The sequence below is a fragment of the Gymnoscopelus microlampas genome, assembly GCF_963454915.1.
Source record: "Gymnoscopelus microlampas genome assembly, chromosome: 13".
Lineage (NCBI taxonomy): Eukaryota > Metazoa > Chordata > Actinopteri > Myctophiformes > Myctophidae > Gymnoscopelus > Gymnoscopelus microlampas.
Window position 1 is genome coordinate 45391875 of NC_139950.1, and position 20160 is coordinate 45412034.

The window sequence follows — 20160 nt, forward strand, 5'->3', positions numbered from 1 at the left end:
ACTCCAACTTGTGTAGGCTATAAATACTATTGCCTGTATTTGTAACATTGGTGTGATTGTTATTCTTGTCTGTAACTTGTACTGTCCTCGTGTGCATACTCAGCAATACAGAATTGTTTCATCCTTGGACTTACATCCGTTCTTGTCTGACTCTCATTTCTTTATGTCGACTGGTCAAATCTTGGGGTCTTAGAACGAAAACCATCTCTTTATCTTTCTTGGGCTCAGCCCTATGTATAGGGTTCATATTTTAACCCTGTCAACAACAGTACATGGAAGTGCAAATTCACAATACAAGGTAGGTCTACTAAACTGGAAGTCTCATAAAGCACTGACTGAGCTTGTTTAAAATGAGATCCCCACGCACACAAATCATGATGACATAAAGGGTAACCAGACAGATATACACACTACTATACAGAACGTCATACAATCAGCTTACAGGTTACTGGTATGAAAAAATACAAAACACAAAAAATATGTACAAGAGAAAAGTGTGTGTGTGTGTGTGTGTGTGTGTGTGTGTGTGTGTGTGTGTGTGTGTGTGTGTGTGTGTGTGTGTGTGTGTGTGTGTGTGTGTGTGTGTGTGTGTGTGTGTGTGTGTGTGTAAAATACATGTTTTCAAAAACATTCTTGAGAGCAATGTTTAGTTGTAAATTACATTGTGTGTTTGTTTACATGGCTGTCATCATGTTGGATACAGCATAAAATTCAAGCAGTGCAGCAGGTGCTTTGGGTCTTTGATTAGACAGCGGTCTGTTATAGCATTGGTTCTTGAGGGGGTTCCAGGGGGTCCCCAGCTAAATGATGGACAGGAACCAAATGGACCCTGGGGTCTGTAACCCTGAGAGTGTACAAATGGAACCAAATGGACCCTAACGGGTCCATTTGGTTCCATTTGTACACTCTCAGAGTTAAATTAACATTGATTTTACAATATGAATTGGGGTCCCAGAGACATACATGCCATTAAATGGGGGTCCGTAGCCTAATGCATGTCAAACTGGGGGTCCTTGAAATAAAAATGGTTGAGAATCACTGCTAGAGAGCCGTAAAAATCTTCTATTATGGGGGTCCCTGCCTCCCTGGCTTATCTTTTCAAATGGGGGTCCGCGGGCTAATAAGTGTCTATTTGGGGGTCCTTGACATGAAAAAGTTTGAGAACCTCTGGAGCTTATCAGTCATTATTATTCAGAACTAACACACCGCTGAATTCAGCGATTGACCAATCAGAATCAAGCTTTCAACCAAGCCGTGTAATAACATAGTAATAATAATAAATGTGTTATCATGTCTGTAATACAATATGAGCGCCTACAGCTGTCTGAACATAAGTGGCATCTCTCTGAGCCAATAGGACACCGCCTTCAGGACCTCCGTGGGAGGGACCTGACACCACATTTTGACCAATCGCCGGGCGAGGCTCCGTCCCATTCACGTTAGATGGATCCTGATAGGGTGGAATTTAAGCCTGGGATTCATACGACGGTGTCGCGCGCCCGAAAATATCCGACCTACAAGCTCACTATAAGCGACGCGTTCGTCGCCTTGTGAGCTTGTAGCTCAGCGTTTTATCGGGCGCGCGACACCGTCGCGAGCGACACAGAGAGAGCATATAGATTTTTTAGGCTATAATACGCGGACGAGTGCATTAGAGCCAGGAATGTTCCAACAAGCCCTCTCTCTCTCCAGAAGCCATTTTGAGAATGATGTCTGTGTTGAGAAACACTGGGAAGATGCTGAAATCAACGAACATGGTTCCATTTGTTGTGTTGTGTCTCCTCTAGCCTCACCATGGCCGCTGTTCTACCGACGGGACACTTAAAAAATGGCAAGGGGTTCAAGCTGTGTGAACACTGAGTTAAAAAACGTCTCTCTGACATGAAAAGAGGAGAATGTTTGACTCGTCTCTCTGTCGAGACATGGTAACAACCGTGAGTTTTTTCATTTCCAGTCTGTTGTTGAACAGATCTTTGCAGCATCTCTGTCTCGCACCTCCTCCACAACAACAACAACAACATCATCAACATCAACAACAACAACAACGTCTCCTTTCGAGTGAATCGAGTCATTCACTCCTGTTTACCGACACAGGCGAACAGGGATGGCTTCTGTGAGCCTTGTTGTCTCCAGTCCCCTCCTCCCTCCTCATTCTACTACTACTACAGCCCCTGTTCTTGACAAAAACATGACAGACTCTGAGCTTGCAGGGGAAGAAAGGTCGAGTAACAAATCTTATGCAATTCTTAAATATACGCTCATCATCTGTGGTGCGTTTTGACGGTGCTGTGGGTCCTCTTCTACATGCTTGTGTTTTTGTTTTGTTTTTTATCATTAATTACAGGGGCAGAGCTTTTTTTTTTTATTCCAGCAGGATTTTTTTCCCCCCCACACATATTTCCTTTCTTTCTTTTTTTTGCATGCATTTTTCGGTGCATTTGTCCAATTAAGCCATGTAGTTCATCATGATCACCGTGTTTCTATCAGTCATTCATGATCATTTCCATAGCAGACTTCCATCATTGTGTTATTGTGAGCTGGGATTATTATTATCATGGCTTCATTGTTGCCATCTGCAGGAGGCTATGTAAATGCTCTATAATAATGTGGGATGCCACGCCCATCCTCGCACTTTGACACCCCCTAGTGGCAACCTCGCGGCGGTGCTCTCCGCAGGATTATGATTATGTTATTATGAGTGGCTTTTTGGCTAAGCTTCAAGTAGGCCAAAGCCATGCCTGTGGTCAATATAACATCATGTTATTTACCCCTCAAAGGGGTATGTTGATTATCTCGGCTTGTAATTATCACTTTGCCCCATAATCATGTTAAAATGTACATGTTAAAACTTACATGATACATTTTATGGCTGGAGGCCATTTCCTAAAATCCAGTGTGCAATGTTTGACTTGAAAATCAGTCTTTTTGGATTGCCATTGGATATTGCATTGGTTCTCAACATGGGGTCCCTGCACCCCTAGGGGTCATTGATGGGGTTCAGGGGGTCCCCAGCTAAACTGGGGACTGATAGTTGAGAACCAAATTGACCCTTCCAGGTCTGCAACCTAGTGTGTAAAGGTCCAAATTACGCTTGTACACTACGCTCAGACACAAATGTGCAGATTGGTGTCCCAGAGGAAAAAAATGGGCTATGTGCATGCCTAATGCATATAAAACTCGGGGTCCTTCGGGGGAAAAAACAAAATAGTTGAGAATCAATGGGATATTGCATTGGTGTCAGAATTGATGATGGCAAATTTGTCTCTGGGCAGCAGACCAGAGAATGAATGGGAGGACATTCTCTCCTGTTCCATGGTGTTTGTTACCTGCATGCCCTTTATTTCTCAAGAGTAGTTGCCATTACATTTTACAAAGAGAATGTCAAAGCAGTATTAATGACACATCCCATGGTCACAGTGTGACAGGGTGATTTTATATGAAGAAACAATGTGCATGAACTATTTTGACACGTCTTATCTCTAAGCATGCCCTTTTATGATTTCATCCATTTTAAACCAAACTGCCATACAAGGATGACTTTTCTTGACCATACCTCCTTAACCCATGTTTTAAACATATAGCTAAAAGTCAACACTTTAATGTAATAACCTACATTCATAAGCTCCCTCAATCAAGAAGTCAGCACCCATTATGGTATCTAATGCTTGCTGCAGCTTCGTTGTAATATATTTAATTTAAAAGAAAGTGAGTTCCTTCCAGAACTGCCATGTTAATACTGTCTCTCAGCGTGAGCCCTTAGCCAATTACCAGTAATTGCGCTGTTTCTAGTATCTGACAACACAACAACAAAGTACATAGTTAGTTAGTAGGCCTAGTCATGCATGTTCCAAGATGCACTATAGAACTCCCATGGCCATTATTAGTGGAGTTTCAACATTACAGTGGAATGCGTTTCTAATTTAAATGTACTTTAAACCTTTAGCATGAAAAGTAGATTTTATTGTGATCTTTGGATTTGTGTCTAAGATCAACCAATACATTCTTAAGCCCCGTTGAATCCAGGCCATCATTAATGTCAGGGGACATGTTTTAATTTGCCAGGAACATTCTGTTGGCCGTAGTCAAGTTAAAGGTCAAATCTAATGTGGTTTTGGTGAAATTAGGACACCCTGGTTCGTGGGAAAAGCTGAGCCTTGAATGACTGAACCTTCTGTATGTTTTAGTCCCAGACAGGGATCTGTTCTGATTATCTGTATATTTACTAATGATAAGGTTAAAGGTTTTGTTAAAAGGTTAAAGCACTATATTCTGATAGTATTCATTGCTCTAGGGTGTTTGTTCAGCAACAGGGGTCCCCCTATCTCTCCAGCCCTTTAATAAACAGAAAATACATTTTCAGGTGGGTTGCACATTTTCAACCAATCAGGAGAGAGTACCCATTTATCAGCTTCAAATTTATATTGTTCCAGTTCCAATTTTGTCTGCTCACTAAAGGACTAAAACATACACAACGTTCAGGCATTCAAGGCTCATCTTTCCCCCTGAACCAGGGTGTCCTTATTTCACCAAAACCACATTAGATTTGATCTTCAACTTGACCACGGCCAACGGAATGTTCCTGGCAAATTAAAACATTTCCCCTGACATTAATGACGGCCTTGATTCAATGGGGCTTGACTCTGCCTTGTTACATACAAAACCAGTGATCATAGTGAAATATATTTCATGCTAAATGATACCCTTTATTAATGAAGTAACTGGCTTAGGTTTAAAGTACATTTAAATGAGAGACATATTCCTACTAATAATGGCCCTGTGACTCCTGACTTCTATAGTGCATCTTGGAACATGCAAGGATCATAATTATTCTGTTGATTTAGTAATCAATAATGTGTTGTTGGGTTGTGAGATACTAGAAACAGTGTAGTTATTTGTAGGCGTGCAACCGTTAATCAAACTAATCAATTTAATTTATTATATTATTGATTATAGAAAATAATCAACAATCTATTTGAATAAAAACAATATTGATTTTGGGGAAACTACTGAAATTTGGCCTTTTATTATTATTTTTAAAGTAGATTGGCTGCTTTTGCTAGTTTTGTATTAAGTATTAAAGGAGACACACCATGAATTTAAAAAAAATATTTGATATTTAATATCATATGGTGTATGTCCCTCAAACCATTTTCAAAAGGTTTGAGCCTAAATCAACACTCAGATATACTCATCCCAAGTCAATTCTCTCAGGCTTATAAAGCACTTTCAGCTGCAATACCAAAACGTCCAGTTGGCTAGGGGGGTGCTGTACTGCGGTACTGAGCAATTCTGTCTGTCAAAATACATGGGCAGAAAGTTTGGTGAGGTAAGCAAACTTGCCATTCTGAGATGGCCTGTTCAGACACGCCCATTCTGAAAATCTCTGAAATGAGAATGAATGACTGAATGTTAAAAGAAAATATTTTTTGGGGTACAAGAGACACTGGGGAGCCAAAAAAATAAAAAATAAAATAAAAAAAAGTGAAATTCATGGTGTGTCTCCTTTAAATAGGTCTAGTCAACGTGTCAATCATAAAACATCAATTTGATTTTCTTTCTGTTGATTCGTTGATACGTAGAAAATAAAACAAATGATCAAAAAACACGCTTCTCGACTATTCGATTAATCTAAAAAGTAATCGATAGGTAATCGCTAAGGAAATATTCAATAGTTATTTGTAGCGAACAGCATCATCTGCTACTGAGATGACTAATAAATCAGGCTTCATACTGACGGTATGCTTCTTTTTAAAGAGAGGATGGTGAACTGGAAGACGGGGAAATAGATGATGAAGGGATCGGAATCGAAGAAGAACATAAAGAAAGCAAGGAGGTGAATGAAGATAATGAAAAAAAGGACAGAGAGAAGGAGAAAGGCAAAGAGAAAGAAGACAAGATTCACAGACACTCCAGAAAAAGATCTAAAAAGACCAGAGAAAAGAGACGGTCCAAACGGAGGAGACGGGACAGACAGAGAGTAAGTACTACACTACCCATAATGCAACACTCTGACCTTTACACTACGACCACTACTGCATCACCCTGACCTTAGATGTTTGCTGCATACTGCTATCACTTACAGCACTGGTTGTCAAAGTGGGGTCCGTGGAACACCAAGGGTCCTTGTGCTAAATGAGTTAATATAGCATCAACATCATTTCACCACTTTAACCATATAATACATTTGCTATTTAAAAATAACTGATCTACAACCTCATGTTGTGATGCTTGTTGTGTGTTTTCTGTCCTCTCCTCAGCACCACTCCCCCTCCAGCACCTCCAGCTCTGACAGCTACGACTCCGACCACGACTGGGACGAGAGGCCAAAGACCAGGAAGAGCCAGGGCTCCAACCGAGAGCCTGATAGTCAGACCTCTCAGGTGACTTCCTCAGCCCTAAACTGCTTCTTTTGCAGAGACTTAACAGTAGATGAAGCGTTATTATGCTTAAAGTTGCAATCTGTAACTAGATAATACAATTTTATTTTAACCAATCTGTATGTTAGAGCAGGGGTCTTCAAGTTTTTCAGGCTAAGGACCCCTTAGCTGAGACAGAGATGAAGCAGGGGCCCCCACTATATTGTGCAGCGTGAGGCGTTGTGAGCTTGTAGATCTACTATTTTTTGGCTTAAGTTCTCCTCAGAATATGGATGCTAGAGTTCAAGTGGTTAAAGTAAAAAATGTTTATCCTATCACACAAAGATTTGGTGCCCCCCCTGTAGTAACTCTGAGGACCCCCTAGTGGTCCCGGACCCCTTGTTGAAGACCCCTGTGTTAGAGTATGTTAATACATTATAACTAACACAGTTGCAATGGATAGAGGTGGTCTCCCTGCTCTTCTAATTGAGTTGGACAACTGCTGGTTGACAAGAGGTATTGCATGAAGCTCATAACTGTAATATCTCCCCTGCCCAAGTGAGCAAAATTGTGAATGTGAAATGTTACACATTGCAGCTTTAATTTGATAAAATATTACAGATTGCACTCAGCTATTTTCAGGGAGCGACACAGTAGTGTAAATCAGGCTTTACCGTGTGAGACTGAGCCTTCTCTTGGTGTTTGTGTCCCAGCATGGACGGGATTCAAAGACGGGCCACGGCGGCAACACGCAGAAGTCCCCACAGCACAAGAGCAGCGACTTCGACAAGTACAGCGACTACAGCGAGGACAAGTACGACTACGAGGACGAGGAGGAGGACTACACGGACGAGATGTCCGAGTATCAGCAGCACGCTAAAGACTCCGGCTCCGTCGGTCACGCCAACAGGGGGCGCCATGCCAATAAGAGGGGCAACATGCGGGGACAACAGAAGCAATGTACGAATATTCTATCCTCGAATCCTCTTTTATAATAATCATCATAATAATTATTGTTATTATATAATCATAAACCCTAACCCTAACCTGACATGGTTCATTGGTGTGTTTCCTCCAGTTGGCCAGAGGGGGCGTGGCAGAGGGAACGGAACAGGCCGAGGGCGAGGGATGCTCAATAAGAACAATAAGAAGCTGAAGGGCAAGAACTGGGGAGGTCGGGGACGAGGCCGAGGAGGAGGAGGAGGAGGAGACCAGGCCACTGAGGGAGGCATGAAGCCGGTAAGCAAAGCCACTGGCATCTTGCTCTCAGTGTTAGGTCAGAGCGCTAATGCGGACCCCCATTTAATGGCATTTGTATCTCTGGGACCCCGATTTATATTGTAAAATCAATGTTAATTTAACTCTGAGAGTGTAAAAATGGAACCAAATGTACCCGTTAGGGTCCATTTGGTTCCATTTGTACTGTCTTAGAGTTACAGACCCAAAAGGTCCATTTGGTTCCTAACTATCCATCATTTAGCTGGGGACCCCTGGAACTCCCTCAGGACCCCTGGGGGTCCTCAGACCCCACTTTAAGAACCAATGCCTCATACCAGTGGTTCTCAAAGTTTTTACTTTCAAGGAACCCTAGCTTGGTATGCGTTAGGCCATGGACCCCCATAATGTACAAATGGAACCAAATGGACTCTTCTATTTGGTTCCATTCGTACACTGTCAGTTAAATTCCTGTAAGGGTCCATTTGGTTCCCTAACTATCAATCATTCTACTGGGGACCCCCTGAAACCGCCTCAAGGACCCCTGGGGGTCCCCGGACCCCACTTTGAGAACCACTGCTACCGTGTAAAATGGATTTCATGTGGGAAAAAGAGAGAGCCTGTTTTTTTGTAGTGTTTTAACCTGGCTTCAACATTTTGTTGCAACACTCGAAACCTTTGATTCAAGTAAACTTTCCTTGAACCTTGAACTTTGAACCTTGTACTGTGTAACACTAACACTACTGTGTGTTAGTTTCTCATCTGTGAGAGAGAAAACATAATAAGGTCAGAATTTGTTTTATATGTCCATAGGAGGGTAAAAATTCCTCTGGTTTCCAAAAGAAACGACCAATCATGAGCAAGGAGTTCATCAATCAACACACGGTGGAACACAACGGCAGATACATCTGCAAATATTTCCTTGAGGGTCGATGCATCAAGGTATGCTTGCATCAATGCACTTTTTCCTTTGGAGTAAGTTGTGTACTAGGGCTGCAACTTTTGATTATGTTCTTTATGATTATTCTATGGATAACGTTTTTGATTAACCGGATAATCGTGCTTTTTTATATTCTTTACATTATTTAATATATCAAAGAATCGATTAACCACTTAAGCGTTATTTTGTATTCATTGCACGATTGTGTTGTGCAAAAATAGTGAAAATAGCAGATATACAAGCTTATAATGCATCATCGCTATTGTCATTATTTATGAAATGTGTTTAAACGTATTTGACCATTTTCACCTATAATATGCCCAAATAGGGATTGATTATTAATCAAATATTTTACTAAATTATCGATTCATCTTTATACTCGATTGATCAGTTTGATTAACTGTTGCAACCCAAGTGTGTACGCCTGTTCAACTTAAAACACTTTTCTCACTGACAGTTGACTTGTAACTCTTACTCTTTTTCAGGGAGAGCAGTGTAAGTTCGAGCATGAGCTGGTTGTTCCTGATAAGAAAAAGGAACTTTGTAAATTCTACCTCCAAGGATACTGCAGTAAAGGGGACAACTGCATTTACATGCACAATATCCTTCTATTCATGATGAACAAGTGTTTGTGACACACTTCTACACTATAGTTCAGCGGTTCCCAACCTTTTCTTGATCAGGGCCCACTTGAAAATCTCAAAAGTGTTCACAGGCTGACATCACATCACATCTGTCCACTTAAAGGTAGGGTAAGTGATTTTCTTTGGTTAAAATAAGTGTTAAATAGCTCTATATTCTGATAGTACTCATTTCTATAGAGTGTTTGTTCAGTAAAAGGAGTCTCCTTGTCTCTCCAGCTCTTTATAAAAGAGAAAATGCATTTTTGTTTCAGTTACAGTTTCATTTCCAATTTTATCCAATCAGGATAGAGAACTCAATCAGGATATAGATTAAACAAGTGAAATTGGAAGTGATGACACTAAGAAATGAGCAGACAAAATTGGAACTGGAACACTATAAAAATGAAGCTTAAAAATGGGTACTTTCTCCTGATTGGCTGAGATTTTGACACCTACCGGAAAATGTATTTTCTGTTTATTAAAGAGCTGGAGAGACGGGGAGACTCCTGTTACTGAACATACACTCTATAGCAATTACTATCAGAATATAGTGCTTTAACCTTTTAACAAAATACTTTTTGTTTTAACCAAAAAAGATCACTTACCCTACCTTTAAGTGGTCAAATGGGTGGGCCACGTGCATTTTGAGTGTTTACTTAAATGATCAATTAATCGATTGTGTTCCGTCTTGGATCAGTGGAACTAACTTAGTATAGCATTAAAGCTACACTATGTAACTTTCCTAATCTACCCCGGATTTGAACAGGAAAATGCTGACATTTCTACCATTGAGCTGATAGAGACGGCCTGCTTGATCAGGGGAAAAGGTTTAGGAATCGCTGCTATAATCAACTAACATGCGCTGTTATGTAAATGAGCTATTTTCTGCTGCTTTGTTTGATTCAGCGATGCCGTCATATGGCTCCTTAACCTCTCCTTTGCACATGAATATCCCTGCAAGTTCTTTCACACAGGAGCCAAGTGTTATCAGGGTGAAAACTGCAAGTTCTCTCACGATGCCTTGAATGACGTGACCAAAGAGCTGCTCAGTAAGGCAAGGATAAAGGATTCCATGACTTTTTAACCAGTGGTGGAAAGTAACTAAGTACATTTACTCAATCAAGTACAATTTTGAGGTACTTTAACTTGAGTATTTTCATGTTTTGACACTTTATAAATTCTTCCACCGTGCTACACAACTGCTTTTAACTCCTTTCTGCTTGATGAGCCAGGTCATAATAATAATTAATTATACTACATGCAATTTATATTACGCTTTTCAAGAGCTGTAACCATAGCTTGATTAATGCTCCCAGTCGCTTCTTAACCCTTTAAGGCCGGGAAGGGAACGCATGTGTGTCATTTTAAGATGTATTTGGCTATTCAAAAATAGCAGATCTACAAGCTCATAGCTTGTAGATCTGCTATTTTTTGAAAAATCGTGAAATTTGTGCAAATCTTTTATATACATTTTTAACTCAAATCTTTGTTTCTGGGGGTCCCTGGAACAAAATAATTTTAGATGGGAGGGGGTCCGCGGACAAATACATATTATTTTGGGGGTCCTTGACATGAAAAAAGTTTGAAAAGCATTGATAATATAGCAACATAAGTAAAAAACAAAAAAAACAAAAAAACTTTAGGAAAAAAAAACTTTAGAAGACATTTGTAAAAATGGCAGATCTACAAGCTCATAGCGCGGCACTCGGTGCCGCGCTATGAACTTGTATATCTGCTATTTTTGAATAGCCAAAGAAATCTAAAGTGACACAGACGCGTTCCAGGTCTTAGTGGGTTAAGTCATAATTTGTCAAATTCTCAATCATATCTGCAATCTGCTCTGCAGATTATAAACACGGAAGAGGAGAATGCCCACGATGATGAGCTGGAACTGGAGGATCTGAGGAAGCATGGCATCGCCCCGCTGCCCAAACCCCCCCCTGGCGTAGGGCTGCTGCCCACCCCCGGGCACAGCAGCCCTACGGACGCAGCCTCTGGCCAAGCGGGCAAGAAGATCCCGTCTCTGTTTGAAATCAAAGTTCAGCCTACTGTGGATTTGGCGCAAAAGATTGCTCTGAGGTATACTGTAGCTGCTAAATAAGGGCTGCTAAAGGACTGGGCGATATGTTTTCAAATCAATTTCACACGATTATTCCATAATTGTGCCTCAATGAGGCGATTAATTAAGCTGATCTACAAGTTCACAATGCGCCATGATGCGATGCATTGTGAGCCTGTAGATCGGCTATTTTCGCACGGCATCATTGTTCAACTAAATGTAATACAGGGCTAAAGTGGTTAATCAGACAAATCGATTTAGTCAATTATAAAAAGTATAAATATTTGTTCATGTTGATTTGTTGATATATCGTTGCTGTCGGGCAGAAATCAGTGGAGTTAGCTGTGTTTAGCTGACTCCAGGCTCCACCCCCTTTTGACCGCCAACCTCATTGTGAGCGTGGAGGTCCATTCACCAACATTTTGGAGTTAGCTGGTTTCTGCCCGACAGCAGAGATATAAGAAATGAAAAAAATATGTAACCCCCTGTTCTCGATTACATCGATTGAACTACATTAGCAAGATTACGACGGTTATTGGATATATGTCTGTTTGGATATATTACAGGGGGGGCACCAAATCTTTGTGTGAAAGGATAAAAATCTTTTACTTAACCACTTGAACCCTAGCACCCATATTCTGAGGAGAACTTAAGCCCAAAAAATAGCAGATCTATAAGCTCACAACACCTCGCGCTTCAAGGTATTGTGAGCTTGTAGATCTGCTATTTTTTGACAAAGAGGTATAGGTGTAGAGGGAAAAAAAGAGCAGACCAAGTAAAAAAAAAAGAAGTTGAATCTGAAACACAATTTTATACAATATAGTGGGGGCCCCTGCTTCATCTCTGTCTCAGCTAAGGGGTCCTTGGCCTGAAAAACGTTGAAGACCCCTGCTCTAACATACAGATTGGTTAAAATAAATTTGTATTGGCTGATTACAGATTGCAACTTTAAGCATAATAACGCTTCATCTACTGTAAGTCTCTGCAAAAAGTTATATTATCTGTTTGGATATATTTTCGATGAATTGCCCAGCCCTAACGTGTGATCAAATTGATCAAACAGGATGTTTGGACGTTTGCTTTCGGGCGCACATAAAGTAATTTCACTCTATTCTCCACAGCGGAAACCAGTTTCAGGGGGACGGCTCCGAACAGTTCAGCGGAGGCTCTGAGGACGGCCAGACCGGTAACACAAGTGTTCCTCCCGTTCCTCCCCCTGACTCACCCGGTCCTCCTGCGGGTCACCCCACGGCCCCCCCACCCATGCCACAGAGTCCCCCGGGACACCAACACCCGCCGCCGCTCTGCTTCCCGATGCCGCCGCCCCCTCTGCCACCTGGACAGCCCCCCCCTCCCTTCCATGGAAACCGGCCCCCGATGAACATGCAGAGCCCCCCTCCCTTCCCTCCCATGCCACCAGACCTGCAGATGCTGCAGAGTCTCTTCCCTTTCCCGTCTATGGGTCCCAACCCGGTGGAGTTCTTCAGCAATTTCCTCAGAAATCAGGCCATGAACCAAGGAGGTTAGTGTCGTCATTTATTAACGCATTGTGAGCTCACAGATCTGCTATTTTCAAAAGATTTTTATACATTTTACACATTTGAAAACTTTTGAAATGGGACATTCTGCATAATGAGTACTTTCTACTTGTAGTACATTTTGATACCAATACTTTTGTACTTTTACTTGAGCACATTTTGAATGCTGCACTTTTACTTTACATTGCATTTTCTCCCCATTTAAATTGTATTCATTTTTCATGAATAAATCAACACACAAAACAAAAGACAAACAATAGATATCACAAATGTTGCTATCTGTACTTTTACTTAAAAAATTAAAAATTGAGTACTTTTTTCCACCACTGACTATGATTCCCTCGGGAATCCTTTTTACTTTTCTTCCAATGCAGTGGATCCCAGTCTGGCCTTCATGCAGAGCCTCCAGCAGCAGATGGGTGCTGAGGCCCAGATGCAGTCTTTACCTCCAGCCGTTCAGAAGGCCCTCTTCTTACATGTGACCCAGCAGCAACAACAACAGCCCCCACTGCAGGGAGGAGAGGGCCAGGATGACATGGGTGTTAACAAAGGTGATTAGACACAGTCAAATCCGGTTAAACTTTATTCAGGTCTTACGCCCTACGATACCACCAGCCATCAAACGGTGAGACTCGCTATCCTCAAAACACCATAAAAGAGCACCTGTCCGCAATTTACAACAGGACCTAGACCAGTCTTGTAGCTTGCCACCAGAGAGTACCCCCATACGTAGAATTGAATACACAGGAGCCCAATGGAAACATGCCATCAAGGCTTTTTTTGTGTTGTCCTTTTAGCATTTAGTCGAGTGGAAACCATGTCCAAAACTGTTACTTTTCAGGATTCAAATGAAAAAAATAGCAAAATTAGCAGATCTACAAGCTCAAAATGCGCCGCTTTTTGTTTCGGGACGCGTTTTGACCTTGTGGATCTGCTACTTTTAATGCTTTTGTGTGACGCTGTAGTATGATCAAGCAGGGCATTCATTTACGAAGAGCAACGACTTGCTGTGCTTATTACAACTTTAACTTGTCAATAAAGTATTCAATCAATCAATCAATCAGCAATGACACGCTCGACCTTTTCTGCAGACGAAACTCCAAACTGGTATTCGAGCGACGACGAAGACGGGAGCTGCGTGGCGTCCATCCTCAAGTCTCTGCAGAAGCAGCAGCAGCAGTCCCAACCCAAACCCCCCCAGCAGCCCCCCTCGTCGGCCCCCGCCCTGGGAGACCCTCGGCTGCAGAAGGAGCCGAGGGCCCCGCCCAGCGACCCGCGCATGAAGGCGGACCCCCGCCAGCGGCCCCCGGACGCCAGGAAGGAGCTGGACGGCGCCGTGGACCCGCGGCTGGCCCGCGACCCCAGGAAGGTGAGCCTTGACTCTGGATGTGACTGTTAACCAAGGTTAACAGTTGGTTAGTTTAGAAATGTTCAATCTTTATATTTTTTTCTATTTTGTTTTTAAAGTTTAAAAGTTGTTTTTATTACTCTCCGCAGGAGAGTATTGTTTTCACTTTCTAAATATGACACACCGATTGGTCAAGCCTCACGTGACACGTGACAATACGGTGAAATACTGTATAAATACATGGCATCACTTTGACAGTGTCTGTGCCACTGTCAAAGTGAGGTAAGACAGGAACCATCACGAAATGGCTGCATGGCTGATACATAATTGGCAGATAGGACAGATAGGACACTTATATAGACAGGAGGGATATGACACTTACACAGACGGATAGGACACTTACAGTGCACAGACAGGACGGATAGGACACTTATACAGACAGGACGGATAGGACACTTATACAGACAGGACGGATAGAACACTTACACAGACAGGACGGATAGGACACTTACATAGACAGGAGGGATATGACACTTACACAGACAGGACGGATAGGACACTTACAGTATACAGACAGGACGGATAGGACACTTACAGTATACAGACAGGACGGATAGGACACTTATACAGACAGGAGGGATAGGACACTTACACAGACAGGAGGGATAGGACACTTACATAGACAGGACGGATAGGACACTTATACAGACAAGACGGATAGGACACTTATACAGACAGGACGGATCGGACACTTATACAGACAGGATGGATAGGACAGTTAGAACATAAGAATTAGAACATTCCCAACATTCCCAACACAAGTCTGGTAAGAGTGAGGTAAGACAGGAACAATCACGAAATGGTTGAGAAATGGCGGATACTGTAACAATTGGATAGGACACTTACACAGACAGGACGGATAGGACACTTACACAGACAGGACGGATAGGACACTTACATAGACAGGACGGATAGGACACTTATACAGACAGGAGGGATAGGACACTTATACAGACAGGACGGATAGGACACTTATACAGAGAACATTCCCAACATTCCCAACAGCGGAGAGTTGTGCTCCGAGGAGCACTTTTTCTAGTTAGTTTTAGTGTTAGTTTTAGATTTCTGTTGTCAGGGTAAATATTGAAAAAGCTCAGAGTTTATAGAAAGGGTATTTTAAGAAGAATATTGGATACTGACTAAGACTAAATATTTTTTTGTAAAGCCTTGTTTTTATTTTTATTTCAGTTAACTACATGTTTTTTTTCCCTTCAATTCTGCTATTATCGTCTTAATTAATTAAGAAATTAATTCTATATGTCTATATTTAGACCGTGACAGCTCACAATGTTGTGAACTTGTCGATCAGCTATTTTCAGCGAAAACAGAAAACAGAAAAAAACATTAGTACAGAGCTCTGAGGGACTCCGGTCAACGATATAAGGTTTAAGTGGTTTAAATCCATAATGGTCCCATCTGTACAGGTGAGACCCACGGAACCAAACTCCTATCGGCAACAACAACCAAACCACCCCGCTTCCCGCAACAAGCCCCCCGCCGCCGGAGGAGGAGGGGACGACGACGAGGAAGGCGAGCGGGAGATCAGGGACCGAGCGGCTCTCATCCCGCTGGACGCCAGCCCCGGCGCCGTGCTGCGAGACCCCCGCTGCCAGCTGAAGCAGTTCAGCCACATCCGGGTGGACATCCTGCTGCAGCGGCCGGCGTTCGCTCAGACGGTGGTGTGGGCGCCCCAGGACCTCATCCCTCTGCTGGTGCCCAAGCAGGAGCACTCCATCAACCTGCCCCTCCCGCCTCTGATCGCCGACGCCCAGATGAACCGCGCCGGTCAGGACCCAGACTGTCACCAGCAGTCCTCCCCCGCCGTCACCTCCCCTCCGCCCATCGACCCCCGGCTGGCAGCCGCCCGCCTGAAGGAGGGTGTGGTTCGAATGCCGTCTAGGTAAGGGGCCGCGACTATCGGCCATTATTCTAATCGATTGCTTTTTTTGATTAATCGAATAATCAAGAAGCGTGTTTATATTATTTATACTTATATAGTATTTTATACTTATGTAATTGTATACAAAATAGCCAATCGCGTCGCATTATACGACACGTTGTGACCTTGTAGATTGGCTATTTTCACTATTTTTGAAATGTGTTGAAACCTAAGGCCCATAATGACATGCCCAAAAATAGGGATAGATTATGAATTGATTATTTTATTAAATTGATCAATTATGCTAACTTTTTATAATCGATTAAATCATTGCTTGAAAAAGGGGAAAGATCCAAGCACTGGCTGGCGTAGCGGTCCAGGCACCTAGGTTCCAATGTAGCCTGCGTTCGAGTCCCGATCCAGAAGACCTTTGATGCATGTCACTCCCCATCTCTCCCCATTTCCTGTCCCCATTTACTATCCTATCAATAAAGGCAAAAAAAATAAAGAATAAAGATCCAAGCACTCAAAAAATAACGGAGGAGAGGGCGTAAAATCAAAGTGCTTTAATCATGTCGACAACATTTTAAAAGCCAACATGTTTGGACCAGAATTGGTCTTCATCAGGGCAGAGTGCTTGGATCTTTCCTCTTTTTAAAGTTTTGGTTCCCATTGATCCTAGAAGCACCAATCTATGTTTATAACTCAACTTTTATCTCCATTGAGCACCTGGATGACCTCTCTCTCTCTCTCTCTCTCTCTCTATTAAATCAATGAGTTTGATTAACTGTCGCCCCCTTACATCCAGGGTCCTGGAGCCTCGCTCCTCCACAGACAGAACCCTGGACCCTCGGCAGCACAAGACTCTGGACCCTAGAATCAAACGCACGTTAAGTCTGGACTCCAAACTGGCGCTCCAGAAGGACACGTCCTCCGTCGTTGACCCCAGGCTGCAGAGAGCCAGCGCCTCGAGAGTCGCCGCCATGAAGCCCGAACCTCCCGACAAGCTGCCCCCGTACGCCCCTCGCCTGTCCTCCTCCTCTGGCGGAGGAGGGCTGGAGAGTCCCACCGCCATACTGGGGGGGATCAGCCTGTACGACCCCCGCAACCACCAGGCCGAGACGCAGCAGACGACGCCCAGCAGGGCGGACCCCCCCCAGGCGGAGGCCCCCCCGAAAAAGACGGGGATCCTGAAACACCCCAGTGGCAAGAAAGAGAACAACGCTCCGCCGTTGCCGTCGCTGTCGCCCAAACGTAGACGGGACTCCGTAGAGGAGGCTCCGGCGAGCGCAGCGGAAAAAAACGTCGATCCGGGCGGCTCCGTTTCCGGCCGCCTGGATTCAGTCGCGGCCCCCGACGACACGCCCGCCGTGCCTCCGCCTCCTCCCCCCGCGTCCCCTCCCCCTCCTGCGTCTCCTCCCCCCCGCCCCGCCTCTCCCGTCAAACCCCCCGCTGTGCACAACCTGCCGGTTCAGGCGCTGGCGGGGCTGATTCGCCCACAACAACAATACTCAGACCCCAGACAGGCCAAAGTAGCAGGAGGACAGGGACCAGGAGGAGGAGGAGGAGGCCTCCAGGACGAGAAGGAGAAGGTGGAGGAGGAGGAGAAGGAGAAGACGACGACGACGGAGGAAGAGGAACCAAAACAGGAGGTAGAGGAGGAGGCGGACGACGACAGGACGCTGAAAGACGTTTTCAAGACTTTCGATCCCACCGCCTCCCCGTTCTGTCAGTGAAAATAAGCTTCCAATGAGGACGTGGAAAAAACAATGGATATGACACTGGGTCTCAACGTCTGGTCCGGGGTCCACTCAGCGGTCCAAATGGGACCCTTACAGGTCTGTAGCTCATCACAGAGTGTAGAGAGATACAATGGGTTATCTCTGGTACAGTCAGTGGTGGAAAAAGTACTCAAATGTTTTACTTAAGCAAAAGTATCAATACTGCGATTTAGAAGAACTCTGTTACAAGTTAAAGTCTGTTGTTCAAAATTTACTTGAGTAAAATTACGAAAGTATTGGTAACAAAATGTACTTAAAGAACCAAAACGAAACGTACTGAAAATAGCAGATCTACAAGCTCACAACGCGTCGCGATGCGACGCGTTGTGAGCTTGTAGATCGGCTAGTTTCAAATAGCCTAGGTATAAAATAGGACTAAAGTGGTTTAATGTATGTTTTATAATGTAATAATTTATATCTGCAAAGTAACTAACGTTTTCAGATAATAGTAGTGGAGTAAAAGTACAATATCTGCCTCTGAGATGTAGTGGAGTAGAAGTAAAAGTATTGGAAATACTCAAGTAAAGTACAAATACCTCAGAATTGTACTTAAATACAGTACTTGAGTACATGTACTTAGTTACTTTCCACCACTGCTATGGTAGAGTACAAATGGAAGAGTGAGGTTCCATTTGGTGGCTTCCCCCGGACCCAACGTTGAGAGAACCAGTGGTATATGATTTATATACGGATTAAACACATCTATGAATCTTTATCGAACTTTACATAAAAATGTATTTATTTCAACTGTACATAATTACAAACAAAAATCCTTGATAGAGTCTCATGCAGTCCAGCCCGCAGTACACATTGCTGTCAGTTTGACAGGAGGAAAAAATGCTGGATAATAATATTGTATGGACACATGTATAATTCCTTTGAAAATGTTGTTCATACGAAGCCCAAGAGTGGCCACAGAGAGAAAAATAACTTTATATTGAGGCCACATTTTACTATATTGAGAGGTCAAAATAGTGTCCACAAGATATGGTCTCCGTCGGGTGGAAACCTCATATGTCCAAAAAACTGTTACTTTTCAGGATTCTAATTTAAAAAATGGCAAAAGTATCAGATCTACAAGCTCAAAGATCTTCTAGCTTGTATATCTGCTACTTTTGATGCTTTTGTATGACGCTGTAGTTAATGATCAAGCAGGGTGTTAATAGAAAAACACAAAACGGAGAAACACAAAACATTTGAATATGGAGGTTTCTGCCCGACAGCAATGAGATACTTTACCACATTTTATTTACTTTGTGGCCACAAATTGCGTAATTGATGCGCACAAAGTACCAGTTTGAGCGCTTAATATAGTATAATGTGGCCTCCCTCAATATAGTGTGCTTTTTCTATCAGTGGTGGGAAAAGTACTAAAATGTTTTACTTAAGTAAAAGTATCAATACTGCAATGTAGAAATACTCTGTTACAAGTAAAAGTCCGGAATTCAAAATTTACTTTAGCAAAAGTACAAAAGTATTGGTATCAAAATGTACCAAAAGTAGAAAGTACTCATTATGCAGAATGTCCGAAGTTTTCAAATGAATAAAATGTGTAAAAATCTTTTGAAAATAGCCGATCTACAAGCTCACAATGCGTCGCATCGCGACGCATTGTGAGCTTGTAGATCGGCTATAGATTTCTTTGGCTATTCAAAAATAGCAGATATGAAAATAGGAAATAAAGTAATAAAATACCTCAAAATTGTACAAAAAAAGTACAGTACTCAAGTAAATGTACTTAGTTACTTCACACCACTGCTTTCTATGGCCACTCCGGTGCAGTGCAGAATTACTATGTGTTTTTGCACAGGATTTATGGCCTAAGAAGTTGTCATTGAATTTCTGCGTACGGTACTGACTGAGTAACCCAAAACATGGGATGATCGAGGCGATGATTCTGTGATGTTATTTACCAAACCTGGTTATTAAAACGTAGTAAACTACTATTAGAATAAACCATACATTTCTGTGAGACATGGGAAGAAGAACACAGCACTGTTTTGTTGTGTATCATCAGCATATAGGAGCACTAGCGTTATATATATCCATTAGTTTTTAAATCTCTTGGAATGTTTTTGTAGTTGAGTATTTATTTGAAGGCACTTTTTATGTCATTGGGGATTTGATTTTAGTGCACTCTTTTTTGGTAGAAAAGGGATTTCACAAGAGATTTTCCACTTTTATAGAACATTTCATTTGAGTTCATGAACAGGAAATCTTTGGACACACTTGTAACTCTACTGTACTGGTTCTCAACACCGGGTTTTGGGGGACTAACAAGGGTCTAAATGGACCCCTTTACGGGCCTGTAACTCTCTGAGTTAAACTATCACTGAGGATTTTACAGTGTAGATTGGGGTT

General features: G+C 42.6%; 1 protein-coding gene across 1 annotated transcript; it reads left to right on the forward strand.

Moving 5' to 3' along the window:
- The first annotated feature begins 1694 nt into the window (after positions 1 to 1694).
- zc3h6 (zinc finger CCCH-type containing 6) lies at positions 1695 to 18061 on the forward strand. Its single transcript, XM_084076349.1, has 14 exons — positions 1695 to 2220; positions 5755 to 5977; positions 6258 to 6380; positions 7070 to 7316; positions 7435 to 7595; positions 8385 to 8513; positions 8997 to 9111; positions 10079 to 10188; positions 10981 to 11213; positions 12315 to 12715; positions 13106 to 13282; positions 13823 to 14100; positions 15564 to 16039; positions 16827 to 18061. Exons 1-14 carry the CDS (start codon positions 2105 to 2107, stop codon positions 17752 to 17754), a joined length of 3717 nt encoding a protein of 1238 aa, XP_083932475.1. The 5' UTR covers positions 1695 to 2104; the 3' UTR covers positions 17755 to 18061.
- The last annotated feature ends 2099 nt before the right edge of the window (positions 18062 to 20160 follow it).

Excerpts from the sequence above, each read along its gene's own strand:
- zc3h6 (XM_084076349.1), top strand. The coding sequence starts at position 2,105 with ATGGCTTCTGTGAGCCTTGTTGTCTCCAGTCCCCTCCTCCCTCCTCAT. Across the intron at positions 5,978-6,257 it reads GGAGACGGGACAGACAGAGA|CACCACTCCCCCTCCAGCAC; the intron begins GTAAGTACTACA and ends TCCTCTCCTCAG. Across the intron at positions 9,112-10,078 it reads CAACTGCATTTACATGCACA|ATGAATATCCCTGCAAGTTC; the intron begins ATATCCTTCTAT and ends TCTCCTTTGCAC.